Source organism: Aspergillus brasiliensis (genome assembly GCF_001889945.1).
Source record: "Aspergillus brasiliensis CBS 101740 unplaced genomic scaffold ASPBRscaffold_2, whole genome shotgun sequence".
In the NCBI taxonomy this organism is placed as follows: Eukaryota; Fungi; Ascomycota; class Eurotiomycetes; order Eurotiales; family Aspergillaceae; genus Aspergillus; species Aspergillus brasiliensis.
The window spans coordinates 316,661-334,432 of record NW_027137443.1 but is presented as its reverse complement, the minus strand read 5'-3'; the positions used below and the strand labels follow the sequence as shown (position 1 = coordinate 334,432).

Here is a 17,772-nt window from a genome sequence, read left to right as displayed (position 1 = left end):
AGTCTTGAGTATATTGCCACATGTACATACCTTATGAAATGCTGTTCATCCTGATGGCAGCCCATCGGCTCGTCCTTGTGGCGATGCTGCTCGTTACTGCATCAGCCCAATCTCAGAGCAGCACAACCACCTCCTCCTCCTCCACCGGAGCAACCTCCACCACAACCACCGCGATAGCAACCCATACAGTTCAGGTCGGCTCAAAGGCAGATCCTCATCAATACTCCCCTCATAATGTCTCCGCTGCAGTCGGCGATATTATCGTCTTCGAGTTCTATCCCAGAAATCACTCCGTCGTGAAAGCAGACTACCTTGCGCCGTGTGTGCCCGCCAGCGGAGAGATCTTCTACTCGGGGATCTTCAATAGTTTCAATGAGGAGGATGGACAGTTAGTAGGACCAGTAGGCTTCCCACATACCTTTGATGTTAGCCTCATACTAATGCCATACCATAGCCCCCAACATGGTCCCTAGTCGTCAACGACACCGAAGTATGTCCCTGCATCCCACCCTATCTTCAACCATCCCAAACATCACTAATACCAACACTAACAACCAACAGCCTACATTCTTCTACTGCACCGCCATAGACTCCTGCATCGGCAACGGCATGGTCGGCGTCATCAACCCTGTATTCCTCCCCCCTTTACCCCCATCATTCACAATCCACCCCCATCCCAACTAACTAACCCATTAGAACTCCACCATGACCTTTGAATCCCAATACAACCGCGCAAAAACCTACCCCTACATGCTCGTCCCAGGCCAATCCATCCCCGCCGAAGGCACCGTCTCCCCGACATCCACATCCACATCTATCTCCACCTCATCCCCCTCCAATACCCCCTCCTCAGGTTCAACCAGTCTCAGCACCGGCGCCATCGTCGGCATAGTCATCGGCTCAGTGGCATTCATCGCCATCCTCGGCGCATTGTTCTTCCTCCTGGGACGAAACAGAGTCTATCAACAGTGGATGTCCAGTCAGGATGGACGGCATGAGCGCACGGCCAGGTGGGCGGCGCTGTTGAGTCCGGGGCAGAGTACGGGGGGGAATACGAATACAAATAGTAATGCCCCTGGAGGAGGAGGTGGTGGTGGACAGAGGAAGAGTGAGATGGATGCGGGGAGTGCAATGGTACCGCAGAGTGAGTTTGGGAGTACGGGGGTGGGGGCTGGTGGGTTGTCGCCGCCGTTGCAGCAGGGTTTGTGGGGGTGGGATGGTCAGCAGTCGCCTCAGCAGCAGCAGCAGCAGATGCAGATGCAGATGGGTCAGCAGGTTGGAGGTGGAGGGGTGTATCAGGGGCCGCATGGACAGGGTCAAGGACAGGGACAGGTGATGTATGAGGCTATGGTTAGGGGGCCGTCGGAGTTGGATGGGACGGGGAGGACGTGATAGTCGCTTGAAACTGAGATTTTTAAGGTAATGATAGGTGTTTGGGTATGTTATGTTATGTTTATGTTTACATTTATGTTTATGAATACGGAAATGGATATGGATATCACGATCATGTACTGTACCTGACTGATGCTACTACATTGTTTACTCTTATACTACAACTTCCAGGATATACTATCCAAATATATAATGCAATGCTTCAAAACTCAAGTCACCTATACACTACTCCACCCCCCAGAACTCAACCTAAGATACCCGTGGGAGAATCAAGAGCAATCCGACCCCCCATAAACAAACGTGCCATCCGAGTTCTCACACCCACAAGTTCCATCATCAGGGCTGCGAATGCAACCGGTTCCCGAACCAGAGGACTCGCCGTTATCACTTTACAATCATCAATTAGCATTCACATATAAGAAACCCCCCTGGGAAAAGGATAGAGGGTGGTGGGGATTGGGATAAACATACTTCCAAAAGAACGTCCAGCAATCATCATCCTCATCCGTCATCTCACTATCCGTCGGCGCGGTGCAAGTGTACGCTTTGCAGGTGCCGTAGGGAGCGCCGTAGGAGGAGTCGTATTGGTGGTCGGTGGTGAAGACGGCGAAGGTTTGGGTTCCTATCAAATATTATTATTAGTATATCTGTCTATTTCATAGGGGGATATATAGAAATTTGGGGATAAGTACCAGAAGTACGCGTGTTGTGGGAGCATTCGGCTGCTTGGATGGCGGTGGAGGTTTTGGCGGCTTTATTTTTATCATTAGTATCCTTTGGTTCTTATTCTTGTGGAGGGTTGGAATGGGGATAGAGGTAGTACACACCAGAACAGTTCAAAGTACCAGGACACTTGCCCTTGGTGTTCGAAGTGGCCGGGTCAACGGTAGCAGCAGCCAGAGCGGCGCTGAGGAGGATGGCGAGGAGGGATTTGGTCTGCATGATTCTGATTCTTTGTATTCTCCTTGTTGGATAGTCGTAAATCTGAGAGGTTGGCAAGCTGATTGTTGATTGTGAGGTAAAGAGTACTCATATTTTGAGTGTCAGAACGTCCTTATATATTCACCACTACCATCCACCTATAGCGACTCCATTATACGTACATCACTTCATCTCAAACAGGGGGTGGAGCTCCATCCCCCGGTCTAGAAGTGTTCTGAACTTCTGGTGTTTCGTCACGGTGCTAGTCGAATACTTAAGCTTGTTTGAGGTGGGATCCACAACCGCGGGTGGTAGATTAAGGGATGATTCGCCGCGGTGGATTTACTGTGGGATTCGGGCGCGATCGGTGATCGTTGTTAGATTGTTAGATTGTTGGATTTTCAACATGGCGTAGTCTTAATATGAAGATGTGGGTATTAGTGTGGCTGTAGTTGATGGGTGCCTGGAATCGGAGTTATCTGATTTACATGGCTGTGGTTGTCAGGCCATACTTGATACATTGATCTTCAGATGCTACCGTCTAGTCGGTATACGTACTCTCCCTTGGCAGGCTACGGTGGATACTTGGATACTGATGGGCGAGAAACTCGGATTTATGATCTGTTCTAGATCGCTTCTATCTGTCTCGTCTCTCATTCCCCGCCATTCGTTCAGTCGTAAGTCCACTGGCTTTTCCCAATCATTATGTCGTAAGATTTCCTCTGCAATACCTACATCTTGCTCAGTAAAGCATATCTACCCGAATTGAAAGGCATATCTCGCAATAGTCCTGCCAGAGTCATCCTTCTACCTGGGATTGCACCTCCAGAGGCACACAGTCCGGCCCGAGCTTCTTCACCAAAACTTCGACTCTCTCCGGCATCCAATCTCCCATGCCGACTCCCAAATCAGCCGACGGGATAACCATGTCGAGGTCCAGCATTGAAGGATCCAAGTCCGCGTTGGTCGAGATAAGTTCCCGGATGAGATGGTGAGCAGACGTCCGACCAGCCATGCTACAGGCGGACCTGCTGCACACCGGAACGGCGACCTCGAAGACCTGCGCTTCCGCTGCACCTCCGAGCGTGGCATTCATATCAGGAAATTTCCACCGAGCATGAACAAGCTGTCCCAATTGCATGATCAGTCTGCGTCGGGGTCCATCTTCCAGTCCGGATTTGCTGGTGCGTGTAAATATAATGGGCTGGTGCACATATCTTCGGGCGCGAGTCGGCTCAGCGCACACCGCACAGGCGAATTTGGCGATCTGGGGCAGGCACTGTTCGTTGTACTTGATGATGTCTTTGCATTTCATGGCCTTGTCGGCTTTGTTTCGGCACGAGTTCGGAAAGAAGTCCTGGCGCCATTCTGATGAGAGCACAATACAGCTGAGATGGACGGGTCGATCTTTCTGCGCGCGTGGATTTCCCACGAACATGGTGATGGCGATTGGGTAGAGCTTCTCTTTCTCTGGCTCAACGATTTGGAAGGACAAGGAGCTTGGGGAGCTGGCTCCGCTGACGACATCGTAGTCTTCCATGCTGTCGGAGGAGTCGTCGCTAAAGTGGCTGTGCTCCGCGGGGTTGACAGTATCAATTTCGAGGTGGTCGTGATGATCGCTAGTACTCAGCAACGGCGTGACCGGAGCTTTCTCAGTATCATTATGATCGATTTCAGACCAGGCGGAGGCGAAGCCGAAGCCGCTGCTGGCGCTCAGCCGCGCTCGAGGAGTGTCGGATTGGGAAGCAAGGGTGCTGCCGGGACTGGAGGCAAGGGACCCGATTGGGCTGGCGAGCGTGTTGTTGATGGTTGAGTCCGACATCTTCAGAGCCGATTCCCAGGATGAACGTTAACCAAGCTGAGACTGACGTCATGAGCAGTGACGGAGCAGTGCCATGATGAGAATTTCGTATACGATGTGTTAGTAGTGAGAGAAGCCTGAATAACATCGCAGGCATGGCAAGTGAATGGCTTATTGGGGTTGCACAGCAGCGATAAGAACATCTGCCATGATTCACGTTCTGAGCGATAATAAGATTATGATCTTCATTTCATCATAAGCACTGGAAGGCACTCAAAGCTGAACACAAAGTGAGGCCAGACCAAGTGGTTTGTGAGTGGTACTAATAGGTGTGCAGCGCCCGGAGCGAAGTACGGAGTAGATGGAGAGGCCGCCAGGCACGACCATCAAAGAGGGGGGATATTAATAGTTAGTGAACTACTAAGAAACTACTACGAGTTAGTCTGGTCATCTAGACTCAACCGCGCCCGATTGGGCTGAGGGGTCAGCATTCAGCTGTAAGACTACAGGGCAAGCATGCTGGATTAGACCCCAGAATACCGCAATCTCACATAATGAACAGCCGAAATAAGAGTTCACACTCCCTTTGCATCGATTGCAGCCAGTTGCAGGCCAGACGATGGCTGGCCAAGGAGTGGACGATGGATTTTATTGGGGAAAAAAGACCAGACCAACCGCAAGCGGGTACCACGTGATGTGGAGGCGGCGTTGCCCCTTTGCGGCCGGAAAAGAAACCTCCCAAATTCCTGCTTCCTGCCACCCTCGACGACCGCTTATCGGCTTCGCTTCGCTCCTTTTCCTTCTTGCATGTATTCTACTTGTTTTGCTTCATATGACCAGTCTATCCCGTTGACTCCGCGCTTCGTTCCTCGTCTCGCCATCGCTCCCGATCGCGTGTCTGGAGTCCGCTCGGATCGCTGTCGTGGCTTGATTGACACCGATCGACGTACCTGAAACCAAACTTGCTCGTCCATCCTTCGTTTACGGCCTATACTTATCTGTTCATGTGTACTACTGCTTGTATCACACACACTACGTTTTAATCTTTCACAATTGATCCAACCGTGACGACCATAGATTTCACACCATGAAGATTCACTCGTCGTCGCTTCTTCTCTTCCTCCTTCCTGCGCTTTCGGTTGCGCTCACGGATCCGAGCTCGACCAACAACAGTGCAAAGGACGCTCTTCTCGCAGAGCGGGAAGCTTTAACTCCCAATGCCGTCGAACTAGATGCCGCCGCCGCACCTAAGCCCGCCAAAGGGACGCTGGACGCCCCGATCGACGGCAAGGATGGTCGGCCACATGCCGGTCCCTGGGTGGAAACAAGTGCAGAGCGGGATCGCAAGAAGACGGGCTCTACCACCTTGTCGGAGGAAAAGGCAAAGACCGACCCCAAAGCCGCGGAACAATTGGGCCCGGATGGCAACCCGATCCCATACTCCAATGACGGCGTGATGGATGATCCTCATCGGACGGGTCCCAAGGAAGGCACTCGTGGAACAGAGGGTGGGGTGTCTGAGAAGTTGAGGGAGCCCTACAACAATGAGAAGACGCCGGGCAGTCCGAAGGAGGCTCCTCCGTTGCCGCACAGTGAGCAGCAAAAACTGCCAGTGGCGGGTCAGGATGCCGATGTCAAGGACACCAAGGGATCGAGCACCGACTCGACCCTGGGCAAATTGGAGGTATTTGAGACTGTATCATGAGCTTTGATGACCCCTGCTGATTCATTCAGAAACCCGCAGATTTGCCCGAAAAGCCACACGACATCCCACCCCCCAAGTCCCCGGCCACGGTTAAAGATAGCCCTCTCGGTCTCGACAAGCATGGCTCCTCGGCGGGCACCAAGCCTGGCGAGCCGCTTGAGGAGGGAACTGCATTCCATTCGTTGTTGTTCTCATTCACCATGATCGTTGTCTCTGAGATTGGTGACAAGACTTTCCTGGTTGCCGCCCTCATGGCCATGCGTCATCCGCGTCTGCTCGTCTTCTCCGCCGCTTTCAGTGCCCTCATTCTCATGACGGTTCTCTCGGCTGTCCTCGGACACGCAGTTCCTACTCTGATCCCCAAGTCGCTGACGAAATTGTTGGCTGCCGTTCTGTTCTTCGTGTTCGGGTTGAAGATGCTCAAAGAAGGTCGCGAGATGTCGCCCGATGAGGGTGTTGGGGAGGAAATGAAGGAAGTTGAAATGGAACTGGAAGAAAAGGAGCAAGAGCAGCTCCGCATGAACCGTCGCCGTTCTTCCGTGACTCCCCACTCGTTGGAGGCTGGCCGCGTCGGCCGTCGCAAGTCTCGCTCATCCGGCAACCGTCTTCCGTCGCCTCCCGAGAGTGTCTCGTCTTCGTCCTCTCGTGCGTCCTCTCCCTCCGGTAACCGCCTGGGTGATGTTCTCGTCGGAATGAACAACCTTTTCTCGCTTCTTCTCAGTCCCGCCTGGGTTCAGACTTTCGTTATGACCTTCCTGGGTGAGTGGGGTGACCGCAGTCAGATTGCAACTATTGCTATGGCTGCCGGCCAGGATTACTGGTGGGTGACCATCGGTGCCATCTCGGGACACGGACTTTGCACTGCGGCTGCCGTTATTGGCGGCAGTGCTATTGCTGGCAAGGTCAGCATGCGCGTCGGTATGTATTCCCCCTACCTTCTTCCACGACCGTTACTAATGTGTCATAGTAACGCTGGGCGGTGCCACGGCGTTCTTGGTCTTTGGTGTCATCTACTTGTTTGAAGCCGTCTATTAGACCTTAATCTCTCCCGCTTATGTCTCACATATCGGGTGGTTCTCTTCAGTATAGATTATGCGATATGGTGCTTGTAATATTCGCGCCTTAGCGATGTTTTAATAAATTTTTGATCCAGTATAATTAGATTGTCCTTATTCACAGTATGTGTAAGCGGTAGTGTATCGATGGAGTTTCTTTCGTATAAAGACGGCTCATCTTTGTTATTATTACATCTCAGTGCTCATTAGACTACCATCACTTCATAGTTGTCCTAGAGCCAGCACAAACAACAATACTATCTGACAAAGTCGTCGATTTCATTGACCTTCAGAAATAATCCTCTTGCTCAGACTAGACCGTTAACAGCAAAGTAGCATGTGCTGCACGGCCATCGTCATTTCCATACCATTTCAATGTACCGAACTTCGCTCATTCCCAGTACTGGCTCATTGACATGTTGGGCGGAGGTATGCAGCAAATAGAAAAGATATGCCCAGGATCTGAGCAAAAATATCAAGCATCATAACATGATAGCCACCGGTCAAGGCCATAGTAGTATCTGTATTCATTGGAACGTATCATACTACTACCAAGAATGACCAGTACTTAACTGCGTTATATCGGAAAATAGTACGTGCCATAGCCAACGGCATCTTCGTGCAAACTATCTCAAATCTACTTGACACAGTTGGCACGAGATAACATTTTACAAACAGATCAAGGAGCAGATCACTGCATCTGGATAGATGGCTACTAACTATTACTACACGACTAGTAGCAATGTCATGGTATACAGACTCTCAGGTGTCCTAGGCATTATACTCAGTCCACAGTATGATATCGGGACATAATGCTCTGGCATCCATATGTACCAGCTTAGCCACTTCTGCAGAGAGATTGTCAGATATAACTTCGACGCAATTCCTCTTGAAGGCGAGCTTTTGACTGATGTAGATAGTTCTATTCTAAAACCCTAATAGCGATAGAAAGAGGACGTGCATACGCGTTGGTAACATGCAAAAAGAACTGCTTGTTCTTGAATACGTGTCCTTTAAAGTTCTTCCGATAGCCAATAAACCCCTGAATAGTAGGAGTGGTCCATTAAATCATGGTCCTTTAATCCATGGTCCGATAATTCTGGTAAACCCCCCTAGGGTTTATAGGGTTTATGTAGGGTTTAGGTAGGGTTCTGTGTTTTCTTGGTCACCGCCTGCCTTATTAGGCTTAGCTTTATGCTTAGTAACACCGGGCTACCCCAAGGGTTTGACCGCCAGTACCCCAACACAAGTTTCTCCTTTTCCCTTCCTCTACACCATCCCCCAACTATCAACAATCATCACAAACCCACTACGGCATCGATTTATCATCTATTTTCATCTATCTTCTGCAAGTGGAGGGCTACTACCATCTATATCCGACCTTTCGGAGTATATAAATCTCCAGTCTCCAGTTTCACGTGCTCGGCCAGCTGACCGCCTTCCGGTCCTCTCGGGCGCGTTTGTTGTGGTGGCAGAATGGCGCGGCTGGTTCAGTCGCGAGAGGTCGCACAATCTTCGACTAGTTTGGCGAAAGGTCAAGGGGTTTGGACGGGGAGTCCTATGCGAAGACGTGTGACCAGAAGCCAGAGTCGAGAGTTGGAGGAACTTAGAACTCGTGGTGGTGATGGCGAAACGTCGGCAGGTACCAGTCGGAAAAGGTGGGGGACCCAAAGTAAGGGACGGGCGGGTGAGTCTCTTTCTTACTGCTAGTGGTTCGTTGGGACGTCTCTCATTGTCCTCGAAATAGGCTTAGATGTCGTGGTCGAGGAATCCCCTCACAGCTCGGCTCAGAAGCCTGGCCCGCAGTATGGGAATCAGGTCATTCCTGAGACTCCGGAAGATGAACACAACATCTCCGGAACTACTATCTTGCCCTCAGAGCCGGACAATGATCTGGATGTTGATATTATGGTCGAGGCACTTCCGGACTTGGAGCGTGCAGCTGCCAATGTGCTCGATTTTCTCGTTCCCGGGTCGGCAGATCCCGTCAGCATCATGAGCACGGCGAAGAAGCTGAGGGATCCTGCTGGTACCCAGAGCAGACGGCTGCAGCGGTCTGTGACTAATTTGAACCATGAAGCAAAGTACTTTGGTCAAAAGAGCCCTCTGACTTACCTCGATGTAGAGCATATTGTGGACGTCAGTGGGCTTGAAGACTACTCCAAGCCCGTCCTCCACAAAGCCAACTGCGCTCGTTTTGCGTTGCGAATGCTCCTGGCCACACCTGGTACTGAATCCTCCCCAGAGCAGGCAATATCCACTATCCACGATGAGTTTCCTTCGCCTTTCATGGCAAACCTGGTCGAAAAGGGTGTTCAGAAGGCTGTCGATGAAAGCTATCTGGAGAAGGAGACTTGGGAGCTGGCTCTTGAGATTCGCACGCAGTACTTGATCATGCAGCTTGAAGCACATCAGGACGACGATGACTTTGACCCAGTTGAGATACTGACAACTGGCTTTTTCTTGGACGCGCCCAAGGACGCACCCAGTGATGCCGAACGCCGGTTTCGCGGTTTCAAGTTAGAGAGGTTCACTGACGCCAGAGGGGAACTTCCATCTAGATACCGGAGTGACGTTGAAAGCCGTTACGATGATATGCGTGTCGTTCTGGAAGTCGACGGTACTATCGGAGCGCTCAAGGGTGACTACCGCTGGCAGAAGTTCGTCATGCAGGCCGCTCGATGGATTCGCAAGAGGTGTGATGAGGTGAACAATGATTTGAAAGGCCAAGTAAGCTCTATGGACATGCACGAAAGCTTCTACTCGATTGCAAAATCACGCCAAAGTATAGGCAGCACCCCGGCGATGTCCACACCTAGTGGGCGCTTTGCTAATCGTCTATCCACAACTGAGAATACAGCACGGAGGTCTGCCACTACTTCAAATACGCCACAGGTCTCGCAGCCTTCATTCCAAGCAAGGCCTTCTGCGACCGCTTCTGCGAACGCACAAAAAGTCACGACACCTATGTCTGCCCAGAATCCGTTTCACACTGTCCCAGAGATCATTGAACCGGAGAGAAGCGTGCCCAGAGTCGCTTCAGTGACCCGCGATGTTTTACCTCCTGCTGCCACAGAGGAGCCCTCTGAGACTAGGCCTCAAAAGAAATTTCGTAAATAGTGAGTATCACCGGCATTTACCCTTTGTCCATGGGCTAACCTAGAGAAGTCCCTTCAACAACCGAGACGCTATCGCCCGGATGGGTCAACGAAGGCAAGAGCTTCGTCATTCAGTTGACGCGTCAAGCTCTCGCCGGCAATCAGACTTCGTCAGAACCAATGCTCCCGAGGTGGTAGAGCAATCTGCGACCGACAGACGACAGACCGTGTCTACCATTCCACCTCGGCCAAGGTCAACGACCCCAGCACCGCCCACTGAGGTCCAGACTACCTTTGATGCTTCTCGCACGCTCGTAAATGATGAAACTCAGGTCAACGATGACACTGAGGCTTATGAGGATACCCAGTTGAATGATGGCGATGAAACGCATGAAGAGACCCGGTTGAACGACGAACACACAACGGCCGAAGACACAGAGCTTTTCGTATATGACGAACCCCTTGATATAAGTCAGCATACTGAGAACCATCCGGAGAGGTCCCATAGTCCTCCGATGAATCGGTCCGTCTCGAGACCCCGCCGAGAGCCTGCTGATTCACTCGCGCCTCCTAGAATGGGGAACAACCTTTCGCTTCCCTCTGAACGAATGGCGGATTCTCGATCGCGGACTGCTCCAGACGCTTCTAATAGCTCACGGCCTGCGTTCATCGACCGTCAGGAAAATGCAGTGCGTGTTTCCCCGGTCAGCCAGACGTCGGGTCCAAGAAGCGCAGAACGAAGGTCTCGTGGGCGGCCCCCTAAACGCAGACGCGAAACTGAGACTGTCTCTGAGAGCGAAGAGGAATATGATACTGATGACCGTGAGGTCGCCACGGAACGCCGGCGTGCCGAAAAGCCTGTGCAGACGCGACAGAGCAAACGTGCAAGGGTAGACGGCAGCCGTGAAGGAGCCGGGGATGAGGCCCAGAGTCGACATCGGTCCGGGTCGCAGGAAGCTGCTGGTTCCCCGGCTCGTACACAGACTCAGTCGCCGCAAAGAACTAACCGTCGGGCGGCATCACCGGCACCTAAGCGGAGAACTAGAGGCTGGACAGAGGCCGAAGATGCACGGTTGATACGCCTGATTGAAGAGCACGGTACTTCGTGGACGAAGATCGAAGACGAGAACTCGATACAGCCCGAAAAGGAAGGAGAAGCTCGATTCGAAGACCGTAACCAGGTGCAAATTAAAGATCGTGCCCGGAACTTGAAGATCAAATTCTACCGGTAAGCAGCCCTGAAGTCTCTGAGTAGGAAATCACACTAAACCAGTTAGGTTGGGACAACGGATTCCCAAGAACTTCCGGTTCGTGACGATGAAGAAAGAGGACATGACGAGGCTCGAGAACCTAGGCATTGACCTGAGTCGTGAAGAATAATTGGACACTCACTGTGGAGCTCAGAGCAGGGGCCTTTGATAATGCTTTTTGTGACGTTATGATTTATGATATCTCTGTGGGATTCGGGACTCGTGGCCTTTATATTCCTGGAGTCTGGTTCATGATAATTTGGATAATGCAGCGGCACTTAATAATGTTTATTATATCTTCTCACGGCTACTTCAAGCTTCAAAGCTGCAATTAATGACTTTGTTTCGGGGTATCCTCATAGTCTTATTGACTTGGCACAGCAGGTGATGGTATTGCTCTGCTCGTTGACCGTAGCATATAAAGATACAAAGACATGAGTGGACAAAGGGTTAATCTACCGAGTTGACTGATTAGGTATTCTTTGCTTCCCACGATTATTGGTATTTTAGTGAATGTTATTTTGAAACTCATAACTTATAAAGTGCTTGCTTACTAGTGCCAGTTTAGGCTGGCAGCGGATACGGGCTGATTCACATGACAAGGCTGTGCTTCCACTTGCTGATACCCACCTACCACGTTGACATCCTGTACATTACTCATTTCCACCAGACACATTCCATATCTCACTATGGGTCTGCGACGCAGCTGTGTCTTCTGTCGCACCCGGAAGATTCGATGTTCCGGTGAATCTATTTGCAGTGCCTGCCGGAAGCGCGATCTCAGCTGCGAATACAGTCCGGAAGCTCGAAAGGGTCGGCCCGCACAAAGGGGAACAACAACAATATCTCAGCCTCCACCAACCTCAGATCTACATGTTAACAATGGTAGCACTCATTCGCCGCCATTGTCGTCCAGGACTGCTGCAGAGGGTTCCTCAACGCCTGACTCACAAGGCCATGACCACAACGAGTCTGCAACCCACTCCGGGTTAAACGACCATGTTGGCGATGAGCTGGAGCGGAGATTCGATGCTTACTTTATCACGAAAGCTGACTCGTGCTCTAATGTCTTTCAGACCGCGATTGCCACCCATCAACGGGACTTGGAGAAATCGCCTCAGAAGCCCCCGTCTCTCGGTTTAATACAGACTCCTTTGAGCTATGATGGCTTGCTGTCCTTCATGGCGTCGGAGATGGTGGGCATCTTGCCGCTCCGTTTTAGTTATCTGGGGGTTCAGCAATTAGACGCTCCGAATCAGAATTTCTATGTATCGACCTTGGCGGCGGACACCACGCAAACGATGTTCGACCCTCTCGAATTTGATGTCGACCCTTTGATGGTGCTGGGGAGGCATCTGGTCCTTCAACTGGTTGATGTGTGGTTTTCTGCCCACCCATTGTCACCTCTGGTGTCTAAAACACTGCTAGCCACAGCAATCCAGGATGATACAGTGGACAAGGCCCTTCTAGCGATCATATTAGCCGATGCATGTGATATACAGCCCATCGGGAGCGAGCTGCATCAGAGTGTCCCATTTGATCCCCAGACACTATACAGCTTTTCTATCTTGCAGCTGAAGCAGCGCACAGTGGCGCTTGAGCACCCCTCTGTTCTTTCCACAGCCCAGGCGCTGTTTCTGATAGGATGGCGAGAGCTATGTCTCGGCCATGCCCGACGCGCCACCTGCTTCACAGGCTACGCTTGCCGTATCATTGCTTCTTTATACACCTTTTGGCAGGCTGATAGTCGCAGGAAATGTAGCAGAAAGCTCAATGGTGTGGATATAGGTGCCGTTGAACAAGAGTTGGCACAGAACGTCTACTGGCTATGCTTGGCCACTACGACGTGGGGGTTCATGCAAAGCAATCAGCCATTCTCATTGCTCACTCCAGAAACGACGCCCGACTTTCCGTGCCTAGATGAGAAAGCATCAGCTATGCTCCGTCTAGATCGTGCATCTGGGAACATCTCTACGCTAGGAGCACAAGTCCAGGCTACTCGGTGCCTGTGGCCGCTCAGTCACATCACTAGCACAGTAGCTCATATCTACACCCTGTATCTCAATGCGCCTACAGAGAACAAAGCAGAGCCAGCTGTGCCATGGCAAAAACAGCATCTTCATGAGTTACATCAACTTTTTCAGCCGTGCTTTGATCGATCTGTTCTGGCGTCGAGGATGCATAGGATCCTCCTCAATGCCATTGAGCTTGTGAAGAGCCAGGTCACTGTCGCAGCGTCACGATGTTTGCTATTGAACGCTTACCATAGTATTGCTATTCACATGCTTTTCTCTGGAGATAGATCTGGTCAAGAGCAGCCAATGATCTCGCCATCGGCCATGGATTCGTTTTGTCAGTCGGCTTCTGCGCTTCTTGCCATTACTCAACAAAGCCCTCTCCAAGTTGCAAGTCTGATGCCCACGCAAGAGTTACGAGGCATTGACGGATCAAAAATTATGCTATATTCGCTAGACGCTTGCAGCAGGGGCTTTTCATATATCTATGCGAAACACGAGCAGGGCTCAATCGAGGAGCGCAATATGATTATGTTGAGACAAAGCCAGCTAGCTCACATCGCCGATCAACTGCATCAAACCTGTAAAGGGGATGTAGTGTCTCGGCTGGGAGCAGCATTACTGCCGGTAAAGAAGAGATTGAAGCGCGCGAAGCAAGCCTTTCAGCTGCTTGGGTCAACCTCCGGTCCCGAATCAGGGCTCTTTTCTAGTCGGTCGAGTAATCTGCCTCCTGCAAATGATCTTCTCATGGACCTGGGGTTTGGAATTGACCAGCTGCCCGATCCGTCTCTTGCTCCTGATAACCCCGAGTCTTTGCCACTCATTGCCGTGGATCAGACCTTGCCACTCTTGGAGAATCCTTGTGAAATATACGATCCAGGCTTCTTCCTAGACGGTCCGGCCACAGGATCGCTGTTGGGGTTCCCCGGCCTTGCGAAGATGAACATGCAACTTCTGGACTACGTATCTCTGGAAGAAAGTGACCAGAACCAGGACATGTTTGGTTTTCTAAATCAAGGCACGAGTGGCATCTCTTTCAACTGAGTATCAGAGCACTCAAGTCAACACTCCAGACCCTGAATACAGTGCTTTTTCACGATGATTGGTTATGTAAGTACTTGGTCATGTTTGAAGGATATCGCGTACATTCGAGGGACCAACGCATGAAACAGCAATCGACTCACAGTATCATGATAACAGCTCATGCCTCACCCCATTGACTTCCAACTCAACCGGCGGTCGCTGTGTCTTTACAAAGGGCGCAGAGTACCCTTGATCCATTACCAGGTTGCCACCACTATTGGGTCTCTGCAGCCGTTTCCTCTCCCGTCTCTCCCAAAACGCCCACACGAGTGAAGCACCCGCAATAACACCCAGGGGCACCCCAACCCCAACACCGATAGCGGTATCTCGCGAAGAGGAGGGAGAGCCCACCGAGGAGGAAGAGTCCACCACAGACGACGAATTCGAAGAGACACACGTATTATTCCCCGCCGACGCATCCGCCGTAGAATTCGCAAGCGCCGCATACCCAAACAGCATCTTCCCCGTAGCCACCTCAAACGAGTTCCCATGCGGACAAATCACCTCACTCCCATTACTGATCGGCGTACCACAGCAATACGTCGAGACGCCATTCTCATAGAGAAGATTGATAATAGAGCAGCCGCCATCTTTGTTGATATCCTCTGTCCAGAATAGCACAACAATCCATTAGCGATCTTCCCTCATACCCACTCACCCAGTCATCAATTATTTGAAGGAAGACGAAAGTATAAACATACGACAGAGAGATGGACAATTCTCCGACTCCCAATTCGGATCAGTACACGCCCCTCGCGAAAGAACATATGGCTGCTCCCCGGTATCCATGCAGAGGTTATTCGATAGACAGACGTCGGATTTGCCACAGCACGCGGAATACGTGTCCGATGAGCAGGGCACATTGTTACTGGCAATGGTCCCGTCGGGGAAGTAGCATGTTGCTGTTGTTGCGCTGCTTGTTGGTGTGCATGTTGCGAGGAGGAGAAGGGAGAGTACTGTCGAGCGGATTCCTCTGAGAATCATAGTGAAAGGGGGGCGAGATAAATGAGGCTTGGCCCTCTAACGATTCAGTAAAAGAAAGAAATCCAGGTACAAGATTAAGTTAGTGATAAACGACACGAGGACAAGACTCTCATGTCCCAAGGACACTGCTGCCCGAGAGAAACATGGAAAAAAGCCAAACAGACAGAAGAAATAAGCGGGCGAGAGCCAGCCCGCATTGCGAATCCAACTAATTAATATACACGCAGGTAGACGGGCCTAAGAGAAATTCCGCTGCACGACTGGCAGCTGATACATAAATAACTCTTGCATTGCAGGGTACATACATCGCCATAAGATGACTAGATATTATTCGCGTTTCCAATGTATTTTCTTTTCTTTTCTTTTTGTTCCAGAGCCTTGCAGGTGAAGTGGGGTGACTTGCAGAGTTGGTCAGATAGCTGAGATGAGATTAATTGTATTGCACTTTCAGTTAAGGGGGAGGGAGGGGTGTGAATGGGGGCCGGATTCTGTTTCTCACCGACTATTTGTGTTGACGCGTGGTAGACAATCTATCTCGTATCTAAATAGATAGAACACTAAGTATTGGGCATTGTATGAGTGCTTGGCTGCGATAGTTGATCCTGCGGGTTGGTTACTGCTTACTATCTATCTATCGCATGTGGTAATTATCTCCGAAGGAGCTGGGCTGTGCTAGCTTCTGCCGATGGCTTTATTTGTGGGTTGATACTTCCAGGGAATAGTTGAGTATGAATGTACGAAATAGAAAAGGGATATTTGATATCGAGAGTGAGTGACTATCACTAAGAAATTAACTTAACTGCTCAGCAGAACTAAAGTACATGTCGCATCGAACCCGCGATTATTTCCCAGCCTTTTTATAGGTAAGTACCTTATGTCAATCAATGCCTAGCCTCGTACCCATACCGTACATCTGTAGCTTATCTATACAAGATAAATTCATCTCCTCTCGAAGCTGATCAGTCCATCCATCTATACTCTAGATAGAATATGGGATGCAGAGTGTAGAGGTATCTACAATCCGAGCGCAACAACTGCCGCCATAACTACACCCCCGATCATCCCACTAGCAGGAGCACCGGCGACAGCACCGGCAGCAGCACCCACACTCGTTGACGGGCTCGCCGCGGCCGAACCACTGCTCGCCGCTCCGGACGCAATAGCAGTCGCAGACGCCGAAGCAGACGAGGCAGCAACAACCATAGACGAGGCCCCAGCAGCACCAGTGGCCGGGACAGTGACGCCCGTCATGGATGGCGCTGTCAGGATCACACTCGGGACAGTAGACTTGGCTGCACCTCCGTCTGCAGCGGAGCTGGGGGCAATGGCGATGCCAGTCTCGACCATGGTAGGATTGACTTTCATGGTATCAGGGGAGTTGGAGGATCCCGAGGATGAGTCGGAGTCATCATCGGACTCCGGAGCAATCACGATGCCGTTCTCAACGTTGTCGGTGGATTCACGTTTCAGTTCTGTGACGAGTTTGTTGTCATCGGTGGTGGGCTGCGAGATGGTAGTAGAGTTGTTGATGAGCCATGCATTGTTGCCGCCGCCTACAGTAACTTATGCATTAGTATGTGGTTTTGTTGAGTTGAATAAGTGAGAGTCTTGGTGAAGTATACGTACAGGCCTCAGAAGGGAATCCGGAACAAGGGGTCTGGCATTGTGTAGAAGAGACCTTGGCTGTTGAAGGGGGCAATGCATCACCGCAGTAGCACTCATCGCCGTTGTGGAGGGCGAAGATGGCCTTATTCTGCTTCGTGCAGATTTGCTGGCAGTAGCCTTCGGATTGGAATTGAAAGGTGCCCGCTGAGGTTAGCTGGCCAGGACTGCTATAGCAGCCTACGGTGGTATAGGCGGAAGCAGTAGTGAGGAAGGAAAGGATTGAAAGGGAGATGATCTTGGTGGCACTAGCTCCAGGCATTGTGATGAACAGTGAAAGAATGAAAGTTATAAGGCTATTTTCCTTTTTCGATTTCTTTTAATGAACGAACGAGTGGGATTTTGTATGTATGTATGTATGTATGTAGGAGTTATATACCGGCAGTAAAACGAGAGAAAGTAATAAAAGAACGAAATGAAACAACTGATATCAGCAGAACTCACTGGCAGGCATAACCTAAATATGATCCATCCGATAATCCCCATCGTTCAGGATGGTTGGCACCCGACCCAACCCCTTGGGATTTTGGAACACCAGAACTTGACACAAAAATCGGCGTGTGAAACGCAGTAGAATGCCGATCTGAAGATCGCGAGAACGAACGCCCATCTGATTCTCCGGATTCCAAAATGGTTCGCTCGGCTCCACGTCCCGCGCGTTATGGCCGATCCCTTGCTGTCTTAGGGGCGATGTTTCATCATCGTTCCTGTCGTGGTGGTCTTGGGAGGACCCATTTGAGTGGCTACGAGCCTACGACGCCTCCGCAATGCGGATACACCGTTCGCCAGGTACCCGAGCGAGGGAT

At 50.9% G+C, this 17,772-nt stretch overlaps 8 protein-coding genes across 8 annotated transcripts; 4 read left to right on the top strand and 4 right to left on the bottom strand.

Annotated features, from left to right (window-relative positions):
• Positions 1-74: 74 nt before the first annotated feature.
• Positions 75-1,594, top strand: ASPBRDRAFT_37809 (uncharacterized protein). Its single transcript, XM_067623803.1, has 4 exons — positions 75-401; positions 455-490; positions 562-630; positions 697-1,594. Exons 1-4 carry the CDS (start codon positions 84-86, stop codon positions 1,390-1,392), a joined length of 1,119 nt encoding a protein of 372 aa, XP_067482762.1. The 5' UTR covers positions 75-83; the 3' UTR covers positions 1,393-1,594.
• ASPBRDRAFT_143394 (uncharacterized protein) lies at positions 1,385-2,412 on the bottom strand. The gene is made up of 4 exons (XM_067619210.1): positions 2,220-2,412; positions 2,085-2,144; positions 1,864-2,014; positions 1,385-1,779 (listed from the first exon to the last, which is right to left on the bottom strand). The coding sequence occupies exons 1-4, from the start codon at positions 2,332-2,334 to the stop codon at positions 1,662-1,664; spliced, it is 444 nt and encodes a 147-aa protein (XP_067482761.1). The 5' UTR covers positions 2,335-2,412; the 3' UTR covers positions 1,385-1,661.
• Positions 2,413-2,910: 498 nt separating this feature from the next.
• ASPBRDRAFT_37807 (uncharacterized protein) lies at positions 2,911-4,491 on the bottom strand. Its single transcript, XM_067623802.1, has one exon. The coding sequence runs from the start codon at positions 4,133-4,135 to the stop codon at positions 3,113-3,115; it is 1,023 nt and encodes a 340-aa protein (XP_067482760.1). The 5' UTR covers positions 4,136-4,491; the 3' UTR covers positions 2,911-3,112.
• A 509-nt stretch (positions 4,492-5,000) lies between these two features.
• ASPBRDRAFT_37806 (uncharacterized protein) lies at positions 5,001-7,020 on the top strand. The gene is made up of 3 exons (XM_067623801.1): positions 5,001-5,798; positions 5,849-6,737; positions 6,787-7,020. Exons 1-3 carry the CDS (start codon positions 5,202-5,204, stop codon positions 6,852-6,854), a joined length of 1,554 nt encoding a protein of 517 aa, XP_067482759.1. The 5' UTR covers positions 5,001-5,201; the 3' UTR covers positions 6,855-7,020.
• Positions 7,021-8,156: 1,136 nt separating this feature from the next.
• On the top strand, positions 8,157-11,574 carry ASPBRDRAFT_37805 (uncharacterized protein). Its single transcript, XM_067623800.1, has 4 exons — positions 8,157-8,561; positions 8,622-9,993; positions 10,043-11,200; positions 11,250-11,574. The coding sequence occupies exons 1-4, from the start codon at positions 8,351-8,353 to the stop codon at positions 11,350-11,352; spliced, it is 2,844 nt and encodes a 947-aa protein (XP_067482758.1). The 5' UTR covers positions 8,157-8,350; the 3' UTR covers positions 11,353-11,574.
• Positions 11,575-11,911: 337 nt separating this feature from the next.
• Positions 11,912-14,281, top strand: ASPBRDRAFT_191737 (uncharacterized protein; the record flags this gene model as incomplete). Its single annotated transcript, XM_067620399.1, has 1 exon — positions 11,912-14,281. One exon carries the CDS (start codon positions 11,912-11,914, stop codon positions 14,279-14,281), a length of 2,370 nt encoding a protein of 789 aa, XP_067482757.1.
• A 705-nt stretch (positions 14,282-14,986) lies between these two features.
• Positions 14,987-15,556, bottom strand: ASPBRDRAFT_37803 (uncharacterized protein; the record flags this gene model as incomplete). The annotated part of the gene is made up of 1 exon (XM_067623799.1): positions 14,987-15,556. Exon 1 carries the CDS (start codon positions 15,302-15,304, stop codon positions 14,990-14,992), a length of 315 nt encoding a protein of 104 aa, XP_067482756.1. The 5' UTR covers positions 15,305-15,556.
• Positions 15,557-16,318: 762 nt separating this feature from the next.
• On the bottom strand, positions 16,319-17,228 carry ASPBRDRAFT_26086 (WSC domain-containing protein; the record flags this gene model as incomplete). The annotated part of the gene is made up of 2 exons (XM_067622234.1): positions 16,319-16,857; positions 16,931-17,228. 2 exons carry the CDS (start codon positions 17,226-17,228, stop codon positions 16,319-16,321), a joined length of 837 nt encoding a protein of 278 aa, XP_067482755.1.
• Between the last annotated feature and the right edge of the window lie 544 nt (positions 17,229-17,772).

Excerpts from the sequence above, each read along its gene's own strand:
- ASPBRDRAFT_143394 (XM_067619210.1), bottom strand. The coding sequence starts at position 2,334 with ATGCAGACCAAATCCCTCCTCGCCATCCTCCTCAGCGCCGCTCTGGCT. Across the intron at positions 2,145-2,219 it reads TGGTACTTTGAACTGTTCTG|CCGCCAAAACCTCCACCGCC; the intron begins GTGTGTACTACC and ends ATAAAAATAAAG. Across the intron at positions 1,780-1,863 it reads TGCTGGACGTTCTTTTGGAA|TGATAACGGCGAGTCCTCTG; the intron begins GTATGTTTATCC and ends ATGATTGTAAAG.
- ASPBRDRAFT_37805 (XM_067623800.1), top strand. The coding sequence starts at position 8,351 with ATGGCGCGGCTGGTTCAGTCGCGAGAGGTCGCACAATCTTCGACTAGT. Across the intron at positions 9,994-10,042 it reads CAAAAGAAATTTCGTAAATA|TCCCTTCAACAACCGAGACG; the intron begins GTGAGTATCACC and ends AACCTAGAGAAG. Across the intron at positions 11,201-11,249 it reads TTGAAGATCAAATTCTACCG|GTTGGGACAACGGATTCCCA; the intron begins GTAAGCAGCCCT and ends TAAACCAGTTAG.
- ASPBRDRAFT_37807 (XM_067623802.1), bottom strand. The coding sequence starts at position 4,135 with ATGTCGGACTCAACCATCAACAACACGCTCGCCAGCCCAATCGGGTCC.
- ASPBRDRAFT_37809 (XM_067623803.1), top strand. The coding sequence starts at position 84 with ATGCTGCTCGTTACTGCATCAGCCCAATCTCAGAGCAGCACAACCACC. Across the intron at positions 402-454 it reads ATGGACAGTTAGTAGGACCA|CCCCCAACATGGTCCCTAGT; the intron begins GTAGGCTTCCCA and ends GCCATACCATAG. Across the intron at positions 491-561 it reads TAGTCGTCAACGACACCGAA|CCTACATTCTTCTACTGCAC; the intron begins GTATGTCCCTGC and ends AACAACCAACAG.
- ASPBRDRAFT_37806 (XM_067623801.1), top strand. The coding sequence starts at position 5,202 with ATGAAGATTCACTCGTCGTCGCTTCTTCTCTTCCTCCTTCCTGCGCTT. Across the intron at positions 5,799-5,848 it reads CGACCCTGGGCAAATTGGAG|AAACCCGCAGATTTGCCCGA; the intron begins GTATTTGAGACT and ends TGATTCATTCAG. Across the intron at positions 6,738-6,786 it reads CAAGGTCAGCATGCGCGTCG|TAACGCTGGGCGGTGCCACG; the intron begins GTATGTATTCCC and ends AATGTGTCATAG.